The 19,374-nt window shown below is 41.7% G+C and overlaps 2 protein-coding genes across 6 annotated transcripts in view; one reads left to right on the top strand and one right to left on the bottom strand.

Moving 5' to 3' along the window:
- The window catches only part of sertad2b (SERTA domain containing 2b), a 42,373-nt gene extending 41,952 nt beyond the window's left edge, over window positions 1-421 (bottom strand). For all 3 annotated transcript variants that reach the window (XM_015363153.2, XM_015363155.2, XM_069179826.1), the window contains exon 1: window positions 149-421. The gene's annotated coding sequence lies outside the window, so the exon portion shown is untranslated. The remainder of the gene's footprint in view (window positions 1-148) is intronic.
- A 1,946-nt stretch (window positions 422-2,367) lies between these two features.
- Window positions 2,368-18,732, top strand: slc1a4 (solute carrier family 1 member 4). Of its 3 annotated transcripts, XM_015362822.2 has the most exons (9): window positions 2,368-2,572; window positions 4,993-6,213; window positions 8,310-8,352; window positions 10,302-10,367; window positions 12,975-13,141; window positions 13,733-13,966; window positions 14,917-15,111; window positions 15,871-16,005; window positions 16,823-18,732. In XM_015362822.2, exons 2-9 carry the CDS (start codon window positions 5,696-5,698, stop codon window positions 17,055-17,057), a joined length of 1,593 nt encoding a protein of 530 aa, XP_015218308.1. In that variant the 5' UTR covers window positions 2,368-2,572; window positions 4,993-5,695; the 3' UTR covers window positions 17,058-18,732. The 3 variants fall into 3 exon arrangements, with proteins under 3 accessions (XP_015218308.1, XP_015218310.1, XP_015218311.1); XM_015362824.2 differs by lacking the exon at window positions 4,993-6,213 and having other exon boundaries at window positions 2,374-2,572; XM_015362825.2 differs by lacking the exons at window positions 4,993-6,213; window positions 8,310-8,352 and having other exon boundaries at window positions 2,374-2,572.
- Window positions 18,733-19,374: the final 642 nt, after the last annotated feature.

The following is a 19,374-nucleotide window of genomic DNA, read 5'->3' as shown; positions in this document are numbered from 1 at the left end:
AGTTACACCGTAGCAACTCGCTGAAAACAAATGCCGTCACTTTCTTGAACACAAACAATGAAATAATAAATACAGTAGCGAGCGTCATCTCAAACTACTTGGCCCGTATCGTATCTCAAAGGCCACCGAAGGAGTAAACAGCACTTACCCTTCTTTGAGGAACTGTCCAGTCCAGTAGGCGGCTTCTAAAAACAAAACATTTAAAAGAAGAAATAAATATTTCTGTTAAAAAAATTAAACTATCGATCTCTGGCTTTTAAAGTCGCCTCTCTATCCCATCACTTGTCACTTATTTTAGCACAGCCGGAGTCAGAAGGATCACTTGCTCATGATTATACAATGTAACAAGTCCAGACAGTCATGGCTCAAACACAGAATCGGCAGTACTGCCTGGCCTCAAGCACAAGACATTTAATTTGATTGACAGGTCGTGCAGTGACTCGGGGGTTGAGTCACCAGAGCACATCCCGCCTACTCGTGAGAAGATGGCAAATTGCGTCGTGAGGTAGTGGAGTCGAGCTCAAAAGGCAAGCCTATCCTAGCTCTGACAGACAGAGACGGCCCTTTCTCTCCATTTCTCCTTTTAAACGCCGATGAAATATGCTCCCTGCAGCACTGTACCGTACTGTATGTACTGTACCTGCGATATCGGTTTCTGCGCTCGCTGCTCGGGTAGAGGGTGGTGTGTGCCAGGCATGCAGTCAGAAATATGATTAAACCTTGCAAGGAGGAGGCAGATAAAGCTACAGTCACGCAATTGTCTGTGGGTGGATGAAGTAGTGGTAGACAGGCTGACTAAACCGCCGGTGCTCAGGCTGCAGCGCTGTGTTTAAGAATGCACGGCCAGATAATACGCGCGGGCACAAATGTGTCAGTAATTAATTTTCATGCATTATCTCGCTTACTTGTTCAAGGGATACGCGTATTGAAAGGACTGTGATTTCGATCATTAGATATAATATTGAAGTCTTTTGCGATCGTAAGATTCCCATTTACAAAACTGACATACCGCATAGCGGTAGCCGCCAGTAGTTGCAATCAAATGAAGTGGCCCGGGCAAGTTGTACGCTTGGGCTGAGCTATCTCCAAATGAGTGAGTGTCTCTATACAGTCTAATCGCTGCGCTGAACCATTTCCTAGTTTGGCTGTGACAGAAATTACAGAAAAATAAAAATGACCAAAAATGACGCTGTTGTAATGGCGGTATAACAACGGCCTCCTCTTGTGGGCTGTTCTTCAGAGCTTCTTCCTCAGTCGTCCAGGTTGTCTGGTTCTCGGTTGGGTCTGACAGATTAGAAAAGAGGGTCAGTATTATACTGACACACAGCTGTAACGTTGACCTAACCATCTACAATGCGACCCAATGCGACAATGACCATTTAAAACAAACCATATGCCCTCCATCCAGCGAAAAACAAACTTGTTTCCTAAGCTATTTCAGTAGTAATAAGCATAAGTTTCTCTGTATACAGTATATGTTGTTGACATGGGCGTATTTTCTTTGGTGTTACTGGGCCGTAGAAACCATTACTCACCACAAACAGGCATTTTAAGGCCCTTAGGAAACACTGTAGGAATGTTGTGAATGTCAGGGAAAACACGCAAAAGGCAAATGAAGTGTCTAGAAAATTAGAAACCTGTAGCCTGGCAGTGTTAGGTATTCATTCTAAGCAAAACATCGCTATTGTTAAAAAATTTCATTAAGCGACAAAAAGTGAGTCAAAGCTGATAAATGTGTACAGTTTACAAATATGTTGTTTTAAATATAAATGTACACGTATTTAAGTGACTATTCCTATTGTATAAATTACACGTTTAACCGAACAACGTGTGTGTGGAAGGGGGGAGTGGGGGGGGGCGTCTATTGTACAAGTTTATTCATTTTAGTTTTCAGAATACAACAAAACAAAGACATAAAAAGGCTAAAAGGACACAGAATTCAATGATGCCAGATAAGTTAGCAGTTCACAAAGAAGAAAGGCTATGATTAGCAAATATCACACAGATATACAATGCTGCATATGGTTATGGAGAGAAACCCATTCTATGCGACTGGCTAAAAGCTCAGAGCTCATGTATTCGGTGGGATCCAGTCGAATTTGAGCACTATGGAGACAGTCTGCCAAACTCTCCTACACCTTTGTATAATGCTTCCAGTACATATGTACGACGCTTTCTAACGACTGACACACAGCACCCAGCGCGCTGAGTCTTTTCTGTTACAAGTTAAAAGCTATGTAGCATAACAGGAAATGCACGGCTGTAGTTCCTCCGGTGAAAATACACGTATTTCACAGTTTAAAAAAACGGGGGGTGGGGGTGTGTTATGTAACACCCATATGAGTCTGAAGGAGAGATTGAAATGCTTTCTGTTTCTCATTACTGGAAAACAATATGAATTGCGTACACACTTAGATGTGTTAGAATACATTTCAAGAACCGAATGGCTGAACAGCACAGGAATTCTCCCGTGCTGGAGTTTCTCTCAGGGCGTGACAGAGATGAGGGTATTTACTATGAGGGCGTGGAAAGGAGATGGAATTGAATAGAATTCCTGACAGCCGAATTAAAGGTAATATCCCGCATACACGCTGCGCGTCAGCTCCAACATATTTCTCAATGAAAGAAAATATGACTCAGTACTGTACTGCCCGTATACTGGGTAGATTACTAAAAAATCTTGATTGTGTGTCGCTGTGCCAGTGATCTTTTTCAAAACAGGATCCGTTATCTCCGTTTGTTCTGTCGAGGTTTACCCGAGATGATGTGTTACCCGAGGTGGTTAGTTCATACGCAGCTCTTGCGTCTCAGACATCGGTCTGGAGTTTGCATGTTATCCCCAGATTGGCGCGTGTTTTCGCCAGGTGCTCTGCTTTCCTTCCTTCGTAACGACCGGGGGTGAACTGGTGTCTCTAATGCGCGCCTCTGTGAGTACCCCGAAATGCACGGGCATCCTGTCCTGGATGTATCCCGCTCCCTACTCGCTTTGCTTCCTAATTGTCTGCTGCCCTCACCAGGAATAAGCTACCAGGGGATTGATTGGATGTGTTGACCAGGGAACGGGTTTTCTGCATCCAGTTTTCTGCACTAGTCTACATTAAATGCCATCGGCCAGGAGTTTGCCCAGTTTTGAATTTTACCTAAATCTTACTTGAATTTAATATGTAATTTCTACCGTGTTTGCTTATCCCTCATTTTGGTGTAATTTGCTAACGCGACTACTTTACAGACTGTTAGTATGTAAATGTAACTGTTAGTAATTTGTTAATTAAACACGATGCTATATTTCCTCATGGTACTTCCGAAAAATCCGTCTTTCGGTTGAGACGTTTAACCGAGGTCCTGACTCTCAGTGGTCATTAAAGATCCCTGGGCATTTCTCGATAAGTGTAGGGAGTTATCCCGGTGTCCGGGCCAAATTCCCCCCCTCGGCCTTTACCGTGGCCTCCAAATTGTCCCCATGTATGATGGGTTTGCACTTGCCCTGCGATAGACTGGCGTCCTATCCAGGGTGTACCCTGCCTTGCGCTCGTTGCTTGCCGGGTAGGCTCCGGCTTCACCGCGACACCGTGTGGTGCAAAGGGGTTTGGCAAATGACATGACTTCCAAAAACTTGTAAAACCACTAATGTGAAGTTTTTTAAGCTTAAAACATTACATACACTCAGAGACAATGGGATACACAACTGAAAACTAGACAAAAATAAATATTGAAAGATTAAAATATTTTTCGTTTGTATGTACGTTATGAAAATAATAGCTGATTAGTATACTCACATTTTGGACTTTGGACTTTGAAAGTGTAAAATTGAGACGACTGGGTTTTCTGCATAAATAAATCCATTATCTTCTGCTAATGAATGGTGTGAATAAAATATATACACAAGACATGCAGGCGAAAGAAATAGTCGTATTGAAGAGAGAAAGACTAGTGGCTCGTTTTTTTCAAGAGTTTATTCTTATGGAAATAGGGCCCTCTTGTGGAAAAAAATAAGGAGTTTCGCACAAAGACCAACTGTAAAAAAAGGGATGCTCATTGCTCAAGCACTAATCCTGATCTCTAGAGAACGTGTTCTCCAAATGCTTTATTCCCATAAATGTAAACACCCAGATGTGTTTGACATCACGAGTAACAGCTGACTTATTGATCAATCCAAAGAGACCGAAATAAAAATGTTTATTTTATTCGTTATGAAAGCGAAAAGCGGCTTGGAGGGACTAACGGGTGTTGTAATTCTGCTAAAAAAAACGTTTTTGCAGGATTTCATACAGTTCAAATTTCAAATTTGACGTGCTGTATTTAAACTGAAGGTCAGTTTAAAAAAATGAAATCCAGGAAGTTGCAAACACTCGGGCCTTGTATATGGATGTGAGAAAAGCTTTTATAAATCGTTTAATAATGAGCAGCCTTTAGTGCAGCATTGAGATCACTGAATGTCGCCTGCGCCGGAATGGGGAAAAAGCGGACATTTTTTTTAACATTTCATGATAGAATTAAAGTTTCCTTCTACAAGGGACCTGTTGTACATACTTGAAATTGCACGACTTTCATTCGCAGCATTGACAGATACTAGTTTTGTATCGGTTCTTCGTGATTAGATAAGAATTTGACCGGACAGCCCGTTGATAGATATTGTGTGCGGTTTTGTTAACTCTCAACATCATAACAATGAAGTCTGAAAAGGGACACACAGGTCGAAACAACGTGTATCTTAGACTGTGTGTCTTCTATCTAAATGTTCCAGCTGTTCTTTACCAGCGTGGAAAGAAAGAGGGACGACGCCATCTACGGGTGATATTCTTGATGTCACTACGGTATTTGCAAAACCAGCGGAGGTGTCAAAGGACGCAGTAAAACCCCATTTCACAGCAGGCTGTTTTATGTTCAGAATTGCAAAACGGGTTATTAAAAAGCCTGCCAAATCAGTTGTCTGGGACAACTGACCAACGGTGTTCGAGAAGCTGCTTAATAAATTATTGTTATGTATTACAGATCATGAAGACAAATTAAAGATGCACTTCATAAAACGCCTGTCGCCAAGCTTGTTTCAGTATGAAGTCCAGCGGGATTTTGCGGTGGGTGAAGAGCCAAGTCAGCTCTTGGCCTGTTTTTTCCTGCCAGCTGCCGCGTAATATCATTTAAGGAGCGTTGCAGACTGACGGGTCTCAAAGCCCAATAGCACAGGACTCCTGAAAATATTTCTTTCCCGCTGCAAGAGGAGCGCCCCCAGAAATTTTTAATCTCGATTTGCTGTCGTTCTAATTCTCCAAAAAGACCTTCCGTAGAGGATCAATGAAAGTTTATTTTATAATCCCCCATCGTATCCCCCCTACCGATTCCCCTAACGCGCCGAGCGCTGAGCACCAAGGAATATCGCATTACTTCTTCTCGGCTTTTTCTACTTTATTGCTGCTCTGAACAAATCTGGAAAGAAGCAATTTCCAGCCCTGTTGCATCATCATTTTTTTTTTGTCTAAGTGTTGCTGTACCCGCGCGTATTCTCCACCCCTTTTCCAGGAGCCCCCTCACTCCATTGGCAGAGCAGCGAACACGTTTCGCTCCGGAGAACATCAGTCGCCACAAGTTACCGCAAGAGCGAGTCCGCGTGCCGTGGACTTGCGGTCTCTGGATCATTTGCACCGTTATTCATAGCATCCGCGCGTCTCTCCAGACTGAGGGTCGTGTTTCCTGCAAAATGGAGAAAAAAAGCGAGAGTAACGGGCATGCTGTCTCTGAACGTCCGATAAGGATAGACGAAGCCGACGGGAAAAGTGGGCGAAAAAAGACTACAAATAAGTTCATGCTGTTTTTTAAAAGAAACCTCTTAGTTATACTGACGGTCTCCGGCGTCTTGGTCGGTGTTGGCCTTGGTATGGCCGTCAGGAATTTGAATCTCACCCGGGCACAAATGACATACTTCGCGTTTCCCGGAGAAATGCTGTTAAGGATGCTGAAAATGATCATTCTTCCCCTGGTGGTGTGCAGCTTGATTTCGGGTGCGGCAAGTCTGGATACTCGGTCTCTGGGGAAACTGGGCGGAATCGCTGTATCTTACTTCTTGGTGACCACCCTAATCGCTTCAGCTATTGGAGTAGCTCTTGCATTTATTATTAAGCCAGGAGTGGGTGCGGGGGCTTTGAATACTAACGACCTGGGGTTAGGACCCGTCACCGCCAGCAAAGAGACCACAGACTCCTTCTTAGACCTTGCAAGGTAATATCTGGTCTACCTTTCAGTATGATGTTTGAATGCGTTTAACTATGTACACAGAAAACTACAGCAAGCTTCAAAATGGTTGGACTTTTAATACAATCACCCTAAATGAAAACCACAAAATAACACAAGTATTCTATAGATATGTTAGTTCTCTTATTTTTGTTCATAACGTTGCTAAGATCTTTAGTGAGAATGGCTTTACTGGTTTTTAGAGCACTTTTTATCATTAATTAGATTACAGAGACCGTAATTACAAAAAATCAGTCCTCGCTTATAAGACAAGCAGCACTCGCTGGCCAGTACTTACGATGACCTAGTTACATCCGAAAAAAAAAACAAATGCCCCTTTCAAATAACACTTTTAACTAAATCTTTTTATATAGGGCAATACTGTGACAAATCCTTCTGCACACTTCCCCTTATCCAGTCACAGTTTTATTTTCATTTTTGCCACATTTAACATCTCATTTGATACGTTTTATAAATGTTTGGTCTTAGCTCTTTATCAACATGCAAAACACAGTTCAAATGTTTATAAACTCTTCTTTGCGTATAATGTTGTTATGCTTTCTCTTATCCAGTATAACTGTATCTGGATAACAACAATCTAAGGGGAATTTATTGTTTTTTAGGATGACAACTAGCCTAGAAAGATATTTCCAGAATAAAGAAAGTTTTCAATTACAAAATATGTGTACTAGTGCAATCAGAACTGATTTCTCAACATGAATCTGCTGAAGGGTTCCATAAGAAATTATTTACAATTGCTTTGGTTGCCTATCAAATTACCTACAGCCATTTCAAAATTAACAAGAAAGGACTTTGTTACAGAAATTGGTTGGTATCATTGCTCTAAGAAGTTATGGAAGGTTTACCTAGAGTCTCTTTGCTTATTGGAAGAAAGCACATTTATATTATGGAAATTTAAAGAAACAGTTCACTTCTCTGTCCTCTGTTACTTATTTCCTTTAAACCAATACTGTCTGGGATTTATACACTCTGGATTTAAGAAAGTAATTAAAAAATGTATTACAATTTAAATCCCCATAAAAAATAAATCAATAACAATATTATAGGAATGGTTAAGACCTAATAGGACACACCTGGAAATGAATGTGTTTTTAGAAAGCAGGCTGAGCTTTTAAGGCTATCAGCAGGTCATCTTGAGAGATGTGAGTTGTTTACAATGTCCTGTTCAAGGCTAGTGGTTGGGAGAATCTGCAGGTGCTTGTCTTTTCTGGTGACTCACAGTGGAAGAAAACTTTCCAAAATACCCAATATTCTTCCAAGCACTGTTATGCATAATAGCATCATAGATTTCCCTGAATTCAATGCAATTTGCAATTCATGGCAGTCCAAGTTTGTCACAGACTCGAGAAACCATAAATGCCTGATAAATACTGTCATACAGTGGCCACTAATACAGCATTCATTAAAATAGAAGATTAAAGCTTCATTGTCAGACTAAGACTGCCGGGTGTCAGGCTTCTTCTGTGGATTTGAAAGGATCTCTCACCCTCTTAGGTAGCAGAGTTCTGTGATTTGCTGTCAGTTAAGTGGACGTGGTGTGGCAGCAAGCCGAATGCTCACTCACACCAGGTCTTGAAGTGGTCACTATGTGAACAGGGGAAAGTGTTTTAATTCATCAGCCTCAGGATCCACTTGAAGCCTGTTTGCAAAACGGCTTTGTATTTAAAATCCTAGATGGTCAGACATGGGAAGATAAGTGATTTAGATAGATAGATAAGACTTTATTGATCCTAAAAGGAAATTGATGGATAAGGAGACGGGCACCACCCAACGTGGGGCTCAAACCCACGACCCTGAGATTAAGAGTCTCGTGCTCTACTGACTGAGTTAGTCAGGTGCTAATTTCCACGCACTAGTTCTCCCCTTTCTTGCTCAGGAGTGTCTTTAAGTCCAACTTGTACCATTATGAAAGTGGTAGGTCAGGTCTTTATTCTGTAATTTTGTATAGTAGAAGATTGTATTCTGTACATATTAATTATAAACATTAAACACTCTCTTCCACATGCTGTCTGATTGAGTGTTTGGTCTTGTTTTCACCCTGCTCTTGTTTCCTCTTTATTAAGGAACCTGTTTCCCTCTAACCTTGTTGCTGCGGCCTTTCGCTCGGTAAGACCCCCTTTGCACTTTGCCTTAAATGATTTATCTTGTGCCACGAGGAGGTCTTCCTAAAGCGCAGTGTCAATGCCATGTTTGTTCGTGTCATTTCTCTTTACCTTGTCATTTCGGATTGACAACTTGGATTGTCACATAAAGGAAGCCCCATTATCAAAAGGCCATTTTTCAGACAGCCAGACACATCTCCTTCCTTCCTCAGTTACAGAAGCAGGAGGGTTTCTATGGCAAGCTCATTGCAGGCTGGCCATCTCCTCGGCCTGTGAACACATTGACTGCTAACTGCTTTTACTTTGACTTTTACGAGAGTTAAGGTGCCGTGCTTTAAAAAGGAACAGCTCATTTGTCAGACCATTTGGCAGAACTGGTCTGTCATGGTCTGGTCACCTAATGCCAGAATTCGAGTGGACCTTCCTTTAACTGATACACACACGCAGGACTTTCCCTTTATCCCATCATCTGAATCAGTTCCCCCAAAAAGTCATAAATAAAAACTCGGATGAATGCGGATCCAGCAGCCGCAACCATTCACAAGGCATCTCTCAATGTGGAGAACAACACAGCCTTGCATTTTAAGAGCTGGTTCCCTGGATAGAGTCCAGTACTTTGTGGAAAGAAAAGGCCCTCATGTTTTGCTGGCACGGGCACCCGGTCTGTCCTCGGGATGTTTAAAAAATTCAGGAGTACTGTGCTTTCTTTGCAAAGGTCTGATGCTGCACAGACTGCTCTGGCAGTTTCTGGAATGCCCATACAACTCTGGAAGAGTGCAGATTCCATCTCTCAGTGGATAGCAACCAGCTATCCAACTCTCTCCAGCTCCCAGACCCCCTTTCTTCATTACCAGTCCAGAGGGATTTAATCCCTCATTCACCCTGCTACAAAGGGTACAATGTGTTTCCCTTCTGAAACAAGAAGGGCTATGATGAATGCTCTGCAGTAGTCAGGCTTGGCAGCTTCTAACTTTGAGGGGAAAAAACCCACTTGACAGTATCGGCCTGGGTTACAAAACAGGCGTTTTCCTCTTTTAATTGGTCTAGTTCAACTTTTTTTGACAAATTAATATTAGGCCTCGTTAACTGGGTACCACTATTTGTGACATTACAGAATTAATTCAAACATAGAAAGTCCAATGAGCCACTGAATTAAAGCATGAATCAGAACAGTGCGTATATATGTCTAAGTCCATTCCAGCCCTCTTGTATGAATCAGCTCGAGACTTTTCAGGTTTAGATAGTCTTCTGTCTTTAAAGAAACATATACTTTTTTTTCGAATTTAGGTCTCTGATTGTTCCTTTTTTGGGAGTAACATACAGAGTTTACACTGATGTACATATAAACCACATTTGATATTTTTAATAGACAAAAGAGGAGCTCACGACTTTGCAACTTGCCACATTCAGGTGTTCTGTTAAATGACATGGAATATGGCCAGGAGTTAAAGCACACTCAGGATGAGGAACAGGTTAGGGGAGATCAAACCTGATTAGGTTTATACTCTCAGAGAGTGAAAGCAAAAATGATCTTTCTACATTGCCTGGGTGCTGACTCCTGTTGTATCAACTTAAAAGAGAGTTCTAATGTGGCTGTGTTACACTGCAGGGGCAAAAGAGAAAGTATGTTTAGACTGTAGCACAATCAGAAGAATGCAAAGAATGCAAAGGCACTAAATAAGCTGAAACTGGCATTCAGGACAGAAAACAGTTGACAGTACTAGAAGAAAAAGTGTTTGGACCTGTTTGACCTCAGAATCGTAAACCTTTAGAAGATAAGAGAGTGCGGTAAAATTGGTTCCCCATTATTGGCATTAGTTACTTATTTAAATTAAATGCAAGAAAATAAAGCTAGCAACTACAGTGTGGCACACCTGAGAACATAGAAAGAAAACTGAAATAATGTCTGTAAGGTGAATTAAAGCCTTATGTGTTACTCTTCTGTCTTTACAGTATGCAACTGATTATAAGATCATCTCAACTGGAAACACAACTCATGGAAATGTCACCTACCAGAGGGTATGTAGCTACAAGAATATTTCAGCATGCACTACTTTTTCTCTACTCTTTCCTTGGTCTTGCAGGAATGTTGTGTCTCTAGGAAACTTGCTTCGTACGCGATTTTGAAGAATCGTAGCAGTCTGGGTACAGGGTGATTTGTTGATATCACCATGTTGATGGTTCGTCTGGTTTCCTGTGACGGGCTGGGGAAGAGAACAAAGACTCACACTGATCTCTTTAATCTGTGTTAATGCGAGGCAGCAAAGGGATGGAAAAGGGAGAGTCAAACAGGAATGGTAAACCTGTAACATCCAGCTGTCTTTAGAAAGTTTTTGTAGATGTTATCTCTGTAAGGTGACAAAAAGACTCTGTTCACCAAGGCACTACGAGATAGAACCATATATTAAAATTGCACCCTAAAACAGAAACACATAACACGCAAAGTAAGCATTACATCTTTTCTTAGGCAGATATTGGTAGTGCAGGAAATTCACAGTACTGGTCAACTATTCACGTTTGAATCATGATCAAAACTCAAATGGATGGTTTATCTATTCACAATAAATAGTAAACATGAATACTTAGAAGAGCACAAGAGCAGTGCTGCTGTGAACATGGGGCAGGTAGAAAAGGGGGGATGTGATATGCCATGGGTGCTATGGAGCTCCTGCCTTCAGTAGTCTTGCTTGTTTAAGTCTCCAGCCTTCCATGTGAGGTGCAGGAGAGCAAGAACAATGCTGTTATGGTGTTTGCTGTGCAATCTGGCCAGAAGAGTGACTGGTAGAGAAAAGAGGAATACTTGTGGATAGTCAGAAAGGGCTTGGGAAAAGCTAAAGTCCCTCAGATGAAAGACTGGTAAGTGGTTTGGCCTCCCTATCTTTTGGATAGGCCTGTGATCCAAGAGTGTACTCACGTCTCCAAAAAAGGGGCCTTTTGTTTTCCTTTGTCCGTTTCATTTCATTCTAAGATGAAGTTGAAAGAGCCCTACTAGCATGAAGTTGTACAGTACTGTTAAAAAAAAAACCTTTGAAAGGTGCTTTCTTACTGTTTCTCTGTGGGAATAATTTAGCAGTGGAAGGCTCGATTTAAAAATGGTAAGATCCAGACTTGGCATAGTGTCCCTGAGAATGTGGAGTCATATGATGATCTCCCTGTGTCTAGGTCATGTGTGTGTTATTGCACCATTTCCCTCCTTCTACACTGCAACTTGGAGAACAAAAAGTGATAGCCATCTTACAGTTTCATTGGTGGGTATTGTTGTAACAGATGAGACTCGAAAGAGAAAAAAATTGGCACTATGTACCAGTCTGTGTAACGTCCACTGTATACTATAATAGAGGATGTGAGAAAAAGCAAGTTCACCGGGTCACATGCAAGAAATTATCTATGAAATATCAATCTTGCTAAAGAAATAGATGTCAATCGCTATTGTTCCGTTGCTGTGTTCAAGCAACTGTGACAATTGCTAAAAGAGTGTTCAAAGTTGCAGTGAGTGATATGGCCATACAAAACTGTCAAGTTTCAGGGGTGGATTAAAACTACATTTGTTTTGTCTGGAAGCAGCCAGGCAGTTAGTCAGTTTAAATAGCACTGTGTTTGCACAGACAATCAACTGTACTTGCAATAGGGGTTTCTGTTATAGCAGTAGTGGCTGTGCTGGATATTGTATTGCTACAGATTGATGAGTATAAATGGCTGTATTTCCTCCACATGTGAATATGTAAACCTACATACAAAGCTGCTTTTAATGATTGTGAAGAGGACTAACAGTTCACCTTAGATGCTTAACAGGTGCAATGTCCCCTCTTGAATTTGTAATGTGAATGGCCAGTGGATTACAAAACCCATAGAATAAGCAGTGCAAGACCAGTTCAGGTAACCAAATTAGAAGAAATAAAAAAAGAGAGAGCACTCCATGTTGGGAACGACTGACTTTTTTCCAGACGGATCCCTTATCTTAGATGTATAGCTGCACATACTGTAAGACAGGGTGTCCTTAAATCTTTCTACTAACTGAGCCTGTTTTAAATGAAATGCAGTTATTTGTTCCTTTTCTTAAGTATACAACATATGCTGCCTGGACATATTAAAGGCTGATCTGTACGACCCCCCAGGGCTGTTGGGGTGTTGGTTGTCCTGTAGGGAACCTAGCCTGTCTACTGCAGATGAAGTGTCCCCCCCATTTTCATATTCTAGGGGTGCTATAAGAGACAAGTGCTGTGCTGTGCCCAACTCCCCCAGAAGCTGCTCCATACCCCACCAACACGACTGAAAGAGAAAATGAGAGAGGGAGCCACCCACTGCGAAGTGATAAATTCACCACAGGAAAGCACAAATGAGCAAAGGAGACTCCCTTCATTTGGACAATGAAAAGAATAGAGCAAAAGTGCCCTTTGCCCCCCCACCCCCCCCTTGCCATACACAGAAATTCTGTGATATTTAGAATTGGTATGCTCCCTGCCCCCATAAAAAGCCCCAGCCTGGCCACTGCCCTGCTGGAGATTCTTCTGATATCTTTTAATATTCCTTTCTCTCTGGTGCTCCAGCTGTAGACTGGTGTGAGTGTTGCCTTGAATCTAGGACTTTTCTTCCAGTACCAGCTGTCACTGATCTGTTCACATGTAGATCCCCGTTGGCACAGACACAGATGGCATGAACATCCTAGGCCTGGTCCTCTTTGCGATGGTGTTTGGAGTGGCCTTGCGGAAACTTGGCCCTGAGGGAGAGGAACTGATCCGATTTTTCAACTCCTTCAATGAAGCAACGATGGTCCTTGTCTCTTGGATTATGTGGTAAGTGGCTGAGAGCTGATGGTCCGTGTTTTTCACAGCTAGTAGAGCTCATGTTCAGAACTTGAGGTGCTTAAAATATGAATGGCAAATAATCTGAAAAAATGCCTATGTAAATGTTAATAATGTTTATAATGTGTACTGAAGCATTTGGAATTTGGACTGAAAAAATCATATTATATCTTAATTTAAATATAAAATCACACTAGAGCATGCAGTACATGTCTGAATGTCTGTTGTAATGTATATGACAGTTATACTGTACATTACACCCTTTAAAGCTTTTGAATATGTCTGTGCTTGTCAGTGCTAATACGTCTATAAGCAGGTCCTTATATGTCATTTTAAGCATTAAACTCTGTGTAACAAAAAAACAAAGTATATCCAATGATACATAAAATGTAGTGGAAACGAGGTTCTACTTGATTCACGCAAATCAGCACAAGACCCGTAATCATAACACAACCTGTAACAAATTACACAGTGAAGGGAGTTCCCATGTGGTTCCCAGTCTTTATTTAATTGTCTCATCTTTATCCTTCCCCTGAAAAGAAGGGTAAGGTGGCTTGTGAAGCTGTACTTTCTTTTGACCAGGTATGTGCCCATCGGTATAATGTTCCTGGTTGGCAGTAAGATCGTGGAGATGGATGATGTTGTCCTGCTGGTCACAAGTCTGGGGAAGTACATATTTGCATCTATTCTGGGACACGCTATCCATGGAGGGATAGTGCTGCCTCTTATCTACTTCGGACTCACTCGCAAAAACCCCTTCAGCTTCCTTTCTGGCCTCATCACGCCTTTTACAACTGCTTTTGCTACCTGCTCCAGGTAAGCACGGACAGCGGGAGAAAGCACTGCTGGTTTCCATCCACACTATCATAAAGGTCTTGAATGATTCACATTGACTTTTTTAAGCATGTGTTCAAAGTCTCCATGCAACACCAAATTTCGACCACACTTTTCCACTCGATGTATTTTTGTGTGTCTTATTCTGAAGTAACTTGGCCAATTAACCTGCATACTGTCACGCCCTCTGCAGCCAGAAGGCGCTCCTTCTCTGTCCTGTCCTTAGTTTCCGGTCTGCTGTCCTTCCTGTCCCTCTCTTTCCCTTGGGCTATATATTTCCGGGTCTTGCACTCTGTCCTCGCTCAGCATTGATGTTCGGATGTCCTGAGACCCGCCTAGCACCAGGGCGCCCCACGTCCGCTCCCTGAGGGCATAGGTTTCTTTACGGCATTCCTGAACTCTTTGCACTAATGAGCCCGGGCCTTTTTCCCGTCTCGCTGCTACGCATATAGGTCTTTTTCCGCTCTGCTGCTCCCCACGGTTAGTCCCTTTGGACGTCCGTGACACATACATTACCAAAAGCACACCACGTCAGTCAGGCCACAGTTTGTAATGTACAGTATGGTACCAAAAGGTTAGTTTTAGACTTATAATAGGGCTAATCGTCCCATTACAAGCTTCTGGGCTTGATTTTCAATCAAATCAATACACACAAGCGTGTATGGATTCTAGTGAGGATCTACAGAAAAATGAATGAGTTTTCCTGCAGTGGACTTTGTGTGCAGACTTTTCCGATGAATTCTCCCACCATCCACTGCTATTAAAAGAGTTGTTCCGTCCACAGGGAAAGAAAGGAAATTTATTCTCTTCTGTGTAGTCTTTTGTAGGCTTGCAGTGGCTCTTAGCAGGAAGGAGTAAGAGTAAGTACATTGTCAAGAGGCACGTGGAGAATAAGGTCTCTCAGGAGTGGCCCACTGTTTCTCTCTCGGCAGCTCAGCCACTCTTCCTTCCATGATCAAATGCATTGAGGAGAATAATGGAGTGGACAAGAGAATCAGTCGCTTCATCCTGCCCATTGGCGCTACAGTCAATATGGATGGAGCTGCCCTCTTCCAGTGCATAGCCGCAGTCTTCATCGCCCAGCTGAACAACGTTGAGCTCAACGCTGGGCAGATCTTCACCATCCTGTATGTTGGGATACATTTCTGATAACACTATGAAAATACAAAGTCATATCTAAAGATTGCTTAAATTATCTTTTGAAATGAGTTCAGAAAATGCCTTCAACAGAATTAAAACAGCAGCTGTCTGTTTCATCATGATTTTATTTGAAAGATATAAATTATTAGTGTTCATGCCACCATGACATTCCTCAACAGTGTGAAGTCTTTTACCAAGAGAAGACCAAATTAGAGTGTTTTGCAAACACCAGTAACAGTGGTTTGCCATTAAATGTAAAAGAGTCAAACAGTTTTTCAGTTTTAAAGCAGATGTCAAGTAGTTGTTAAGAGCTGTCTCTTAGCAGGTCTAACTGCATATTTACACCCATCAAGCCCGTAGATATATGACATATCTTGGCTCAATATGTCATTATACACGAAATAAGCAATATTGCTTATATTTAATTGTAAACAAGTATGCTTAAATAACTTTAATATTTAAAAGCAAAAAGTAGCAATAAGTGGTATTTTTTTATGAATGGAAAATGTTTACCTCATGAAACTCTCAGCTTGTGTTCAGTCAAACTATCAGTTCTGATTAAGTTTTCTTCTCTCTTGGGACACCACGCTGTGGGGCATGTGATCCTCTAACCAGTTGCTGCAGTTCAGCCACCTCTGGGGCAGAGTGTGAGAGCCAAACTGACCCAGCAAATCACAGTGCCGCAGCAGAGTTAGCATATGAGGGGCAGCAATGTGTTTCTCATGTTCCTCACCTTCCTCTTCTAGTGTGACTGCAACGGCGTCCAGTGTAGGAGCTGCTGGAATCCCAGCGGGGGGGATTATCACCATTGCCATTATTCTGGAGGCCATCGGGTTGCCTACCAATGACCTCTCTCTCATGCTTGCTGTTGATTGGATAGTGTAAGTACCCTGGGCATCCCACCCACCGACTCCCCACACAAGTGGAGTGTTACAGGACAGGATGTGTTTCCCAACAAGTATGAACAGACCAGGTATGCTATTCCCACTGCAGTGATCAAGTGACAGGGAGAGCTTTGAGCTGCTGCAGTCTGTCATAATGGCCCAGTCCTTGGATAAGGTCTCTAGCTGGGTTTGCTTAGTTTAAAATCTATTTCCCTGTATCTGAAAAATCTCAGTCCCTTTCTTTTTGCTGCCTAAATCCAGGATATTGCACTGTCTAGTTGACAGGGATAGAGAATGTTTTTTCTTTTCCCCCCTGAAATGCATACTTTTTTGTACCAAAGCCTATAGCCGCTACCCAGAGAAGATCATTGAGCCGTATGCTAAAACTGAACATAATGTTCAACTGTGTGTCCGGCTGTGTTGTACTGTTGTGTAAAGCACCGTATGGATAGGCCCCATCTAGGTAAAAAAGGGTCAGATCTGCCGAGCTACAAGACTACTTTCACTGCCATTATGAATAGTTATAATAGCAGTGAAAACACTTTGAAGAGTCTAAGCAATTCATTCCTTATTTTTACCAGGTAAGTTAAAAAAATGTAAGACCAGAACACTCGAGAGGTAGAGTAACTTGTTTTTAGTCTCTTTTAATATGCCTTTCGACTAAATGACTATGTGTTTGGTAATTATGTGATGATAGGGCGGTATTTATCACTTACAGCAGGTGATACATTTATTTTCCCACGGCAACGTGCTTGCGCGTTGGGCGCTTGTGCCGCAGAAACAGCCTCTCTTACGCCTGCGCTTGCTATCCTAGGGACCGGACCACCACTGTGGTGAACGTGGAAGGGGACGCCTTGGGCGCGGGGATTCTTCACTTTATCAACGAGAGGGAGAGCAGGAAAGACGTGCCGGAGCTGGGAGAGGTGCGAGTGGAGGCTGTCCCCAACAGCAGGTCGGAAGAGGAGACGTCCCCCCTGGTCTCGCACCACAGCGTGCCAATCCCTGCGGCCGGCGGCGCAAAGCCGGGCTCGACGGAGTCAGCACTGTGAACTGGGAAGACCTCCCGACTTTGTCAAAAGAAAAAAGAAACAAAAGGCGTTAGTTATAACTGGTCGATGTCGTCTTTCTGAGATGCCAGCACCCCTGCTAAAAGCTTACTTGAATGATTTTTTTCCCGGCACCTTTTACAGAGAAAGTGCCACGCCTAGGAGGTAGGCTCAGCCATAATTTATGATGATACTAGGAACATAAGAACCACTAATGACATAATTTCTCATTACAGACCTTGCTGCTGTGTTTGCATTACGACTGTGTGCTGTATTTTTCGACAATTTGATTTAACCGTTGTTCATTCCTAACTTTGGAAAAGTCTCTCCCTAGATACCTGAATTCGGTGGTCTAACCTTAAAAAGCAACACACGTAGCACGATTTACATTCAGATATACTTTAACTGAGTGCCTTTGCGTGTAGAGTTTAAGTAAAACTGTTCATTTTCTCAACATTTCCGTGGATATAAAATCGACATCATGTTCATACTCCCACCTTTTTCTGTCAGAGTATCCCTTTCTCATTCAGATAAGCTTACTGCATGTCAAAAGCTGAAAAAGCATCTAATGCTTCTTTCTTATGCCATTTCTTCAATGATTAAAGGAATCTAATACGTTTCTCAATATTCCAGACTCTAGATTAATATTCTAAAAATAATTCCAGTAAATAAAAATGGAGTTAATAATACAGTAAAAGATCCCTAGGACTCATAATTCTGGAGATGAGCGTTTTCACATCAGTCCACCGTTCTTATCTCCGAATGAAGCAGTGCTGCCCCCTTTGGGAGAAATGGTTTAATTGCGGCTCACATGAGGCGTTATTGTTGGGTAACCAGAAATGTTCAGGGAAAACAAAGCGGTAGCAAAAACAATTGCTGGAATTGCTGGAACACAGATACACAGATCAAACCACCATTCACTAACTTCTTGTTTTATTTTATTCACAAGAAGATCACAGTCACTTTAAATGTGGACACTCATCTCCATAGAACTCAAAATAACTGTGGTGCTCTTGAAATCAGCAAAGGATCCTTCCATGAGCAGAAAGTTGTGAAATTAACGGTGATGTAACAAATATCAGAAACCACAAGACTGCAACATCTGTATAGAATCTTGCGCTTCAGATGCATCTGTAAGATAAAACCGGTAGTACAACGTTTCACTTACAGTATAGACAGTAGACGACCACTGGCGAGGACACAGTCTTTGACTTTTTAGTTTCGAAAACATCTGCACTCCGATGAGCTGACTAATACTGTGCAATTCAATTATAGAAGCTGGCTAGCAAATGCACTGTATTAATAAATACAATTAACGTAATGCACAGATGGACCACACAAAGGATAAGGCAACAGATTAATTTATTCTATTTTTTAAAAATATTTACGTCTACGTTTTATGGCATACTTTACATAATTTATTGAAAATAGTGCCAATATTGTACTAACTATATTTTGTATTAACATACGCCCTGTTCTTTGTCTTGATTGTCACGGGTAGTTATTGTTTTAAATGGCTTGGGCACAGACCAATCCTATATTTCCTAGGGCACTTATTGAAATCCTGCTGTTGTAAAAGGTGCTCTGACCACTGTCTTCAGTTCTGTACTTTGTAATCGTGCTGTCACTTTGTACTTTTCCTTATAATAACATTAAAACTGTGAAATATTGTTTTTCATCCCCTTTATTTTTTTGTATTTCCTGTTTTTTAGGGCATAATTGTCACAGCCATCTCCCCTCACCGCTTTGAAATAGATATTTTATGTAAGAAAAATAGGATGACGAAAACATTTCTAAAGAATACGAAAGGATAGTAAAGTGAAGTTTTTTTGAGTCCGAGAAGAACTGGAAGGGCAGTTATTTGTTCGAACTGAATTCGTACATTTTGAGTGATTTTTTTTTTTCTCCGGAAGGTGTCGCTGCTCCTTTTGATAATGTCGGTCGCACATAACGCCTTCATCCTCCAATTTTTTACACTCACATGAAGACATACAGCATCTTGAATTTGTGATCCCCTATTTCCATTGTGCGCCACGAAGTTCAGAAAGTTCATTTTGCATACCTTTAACGCTAAATTTGTTTTTGAAAAGAAATATGGAGAATTAATGATTTAAATCTGTGGATGTGGCCAGAACAATGTGCGCTGTGTATGCGACATTGGAGTGTCACCATTCAAAACCCACTTTTCTGTAATCAAAGTATTGATTTTACATTGTCTGATGAATACTCCTAGATCCCGATGTTTATTGACTCTGAATAAAACGTCATTGTTCAGTAACAGATAATACAGACCCTTAGACCAAGACCGGTGTGGCTTTCT

The sequence above is a fragment of the Lepisosteus oculatus genome, chromosome 17 (assembly GCF_040954835.1).
Source record: "Lepisosteus oculatus isolate fLepOcu1 chromosome 17, fLepOcu1.hap2, whole genome shotgun sequence".
Classification (NCBI taxonomy): Eukaryota; Metazoa; Chordata; class Actinopteri; order Semionotiformes; family Lepisosteidae; genus Lepisosteus; species Lepisosteus oculatus.
This window is presented reverse-complemented; position numbering and strand designations above follow the sequence as displayed.

What these genes read in the sequence shown, in the direction of transcription:
- slc1a4 (XM_015362822.2), top strand. Translation starts at nt 5,696, where the DNA reads ATGGAGAAAAAAAGCGAGAGTAACGGGCATGCTGTCTCTGAACGTCCG. An exon ending in TTGCTGCGGCCTTTCGCTCG is followed by an intron (nt 8,353 to 10,301) that starts GTAAGACCCCCT and finishes CTGTCTTTACAG; the next exon opens with TATGCAACTGATTATAAGAT. An exon ending in CTTGCTGTTGATTGGATAGT is followed by an intron (nt 16,006 to 16,822) that starts GTAAGTACCCTG and finishes TTGCTATCCTAG; the next exon opens with GGACCGGACCACCACTGTGG.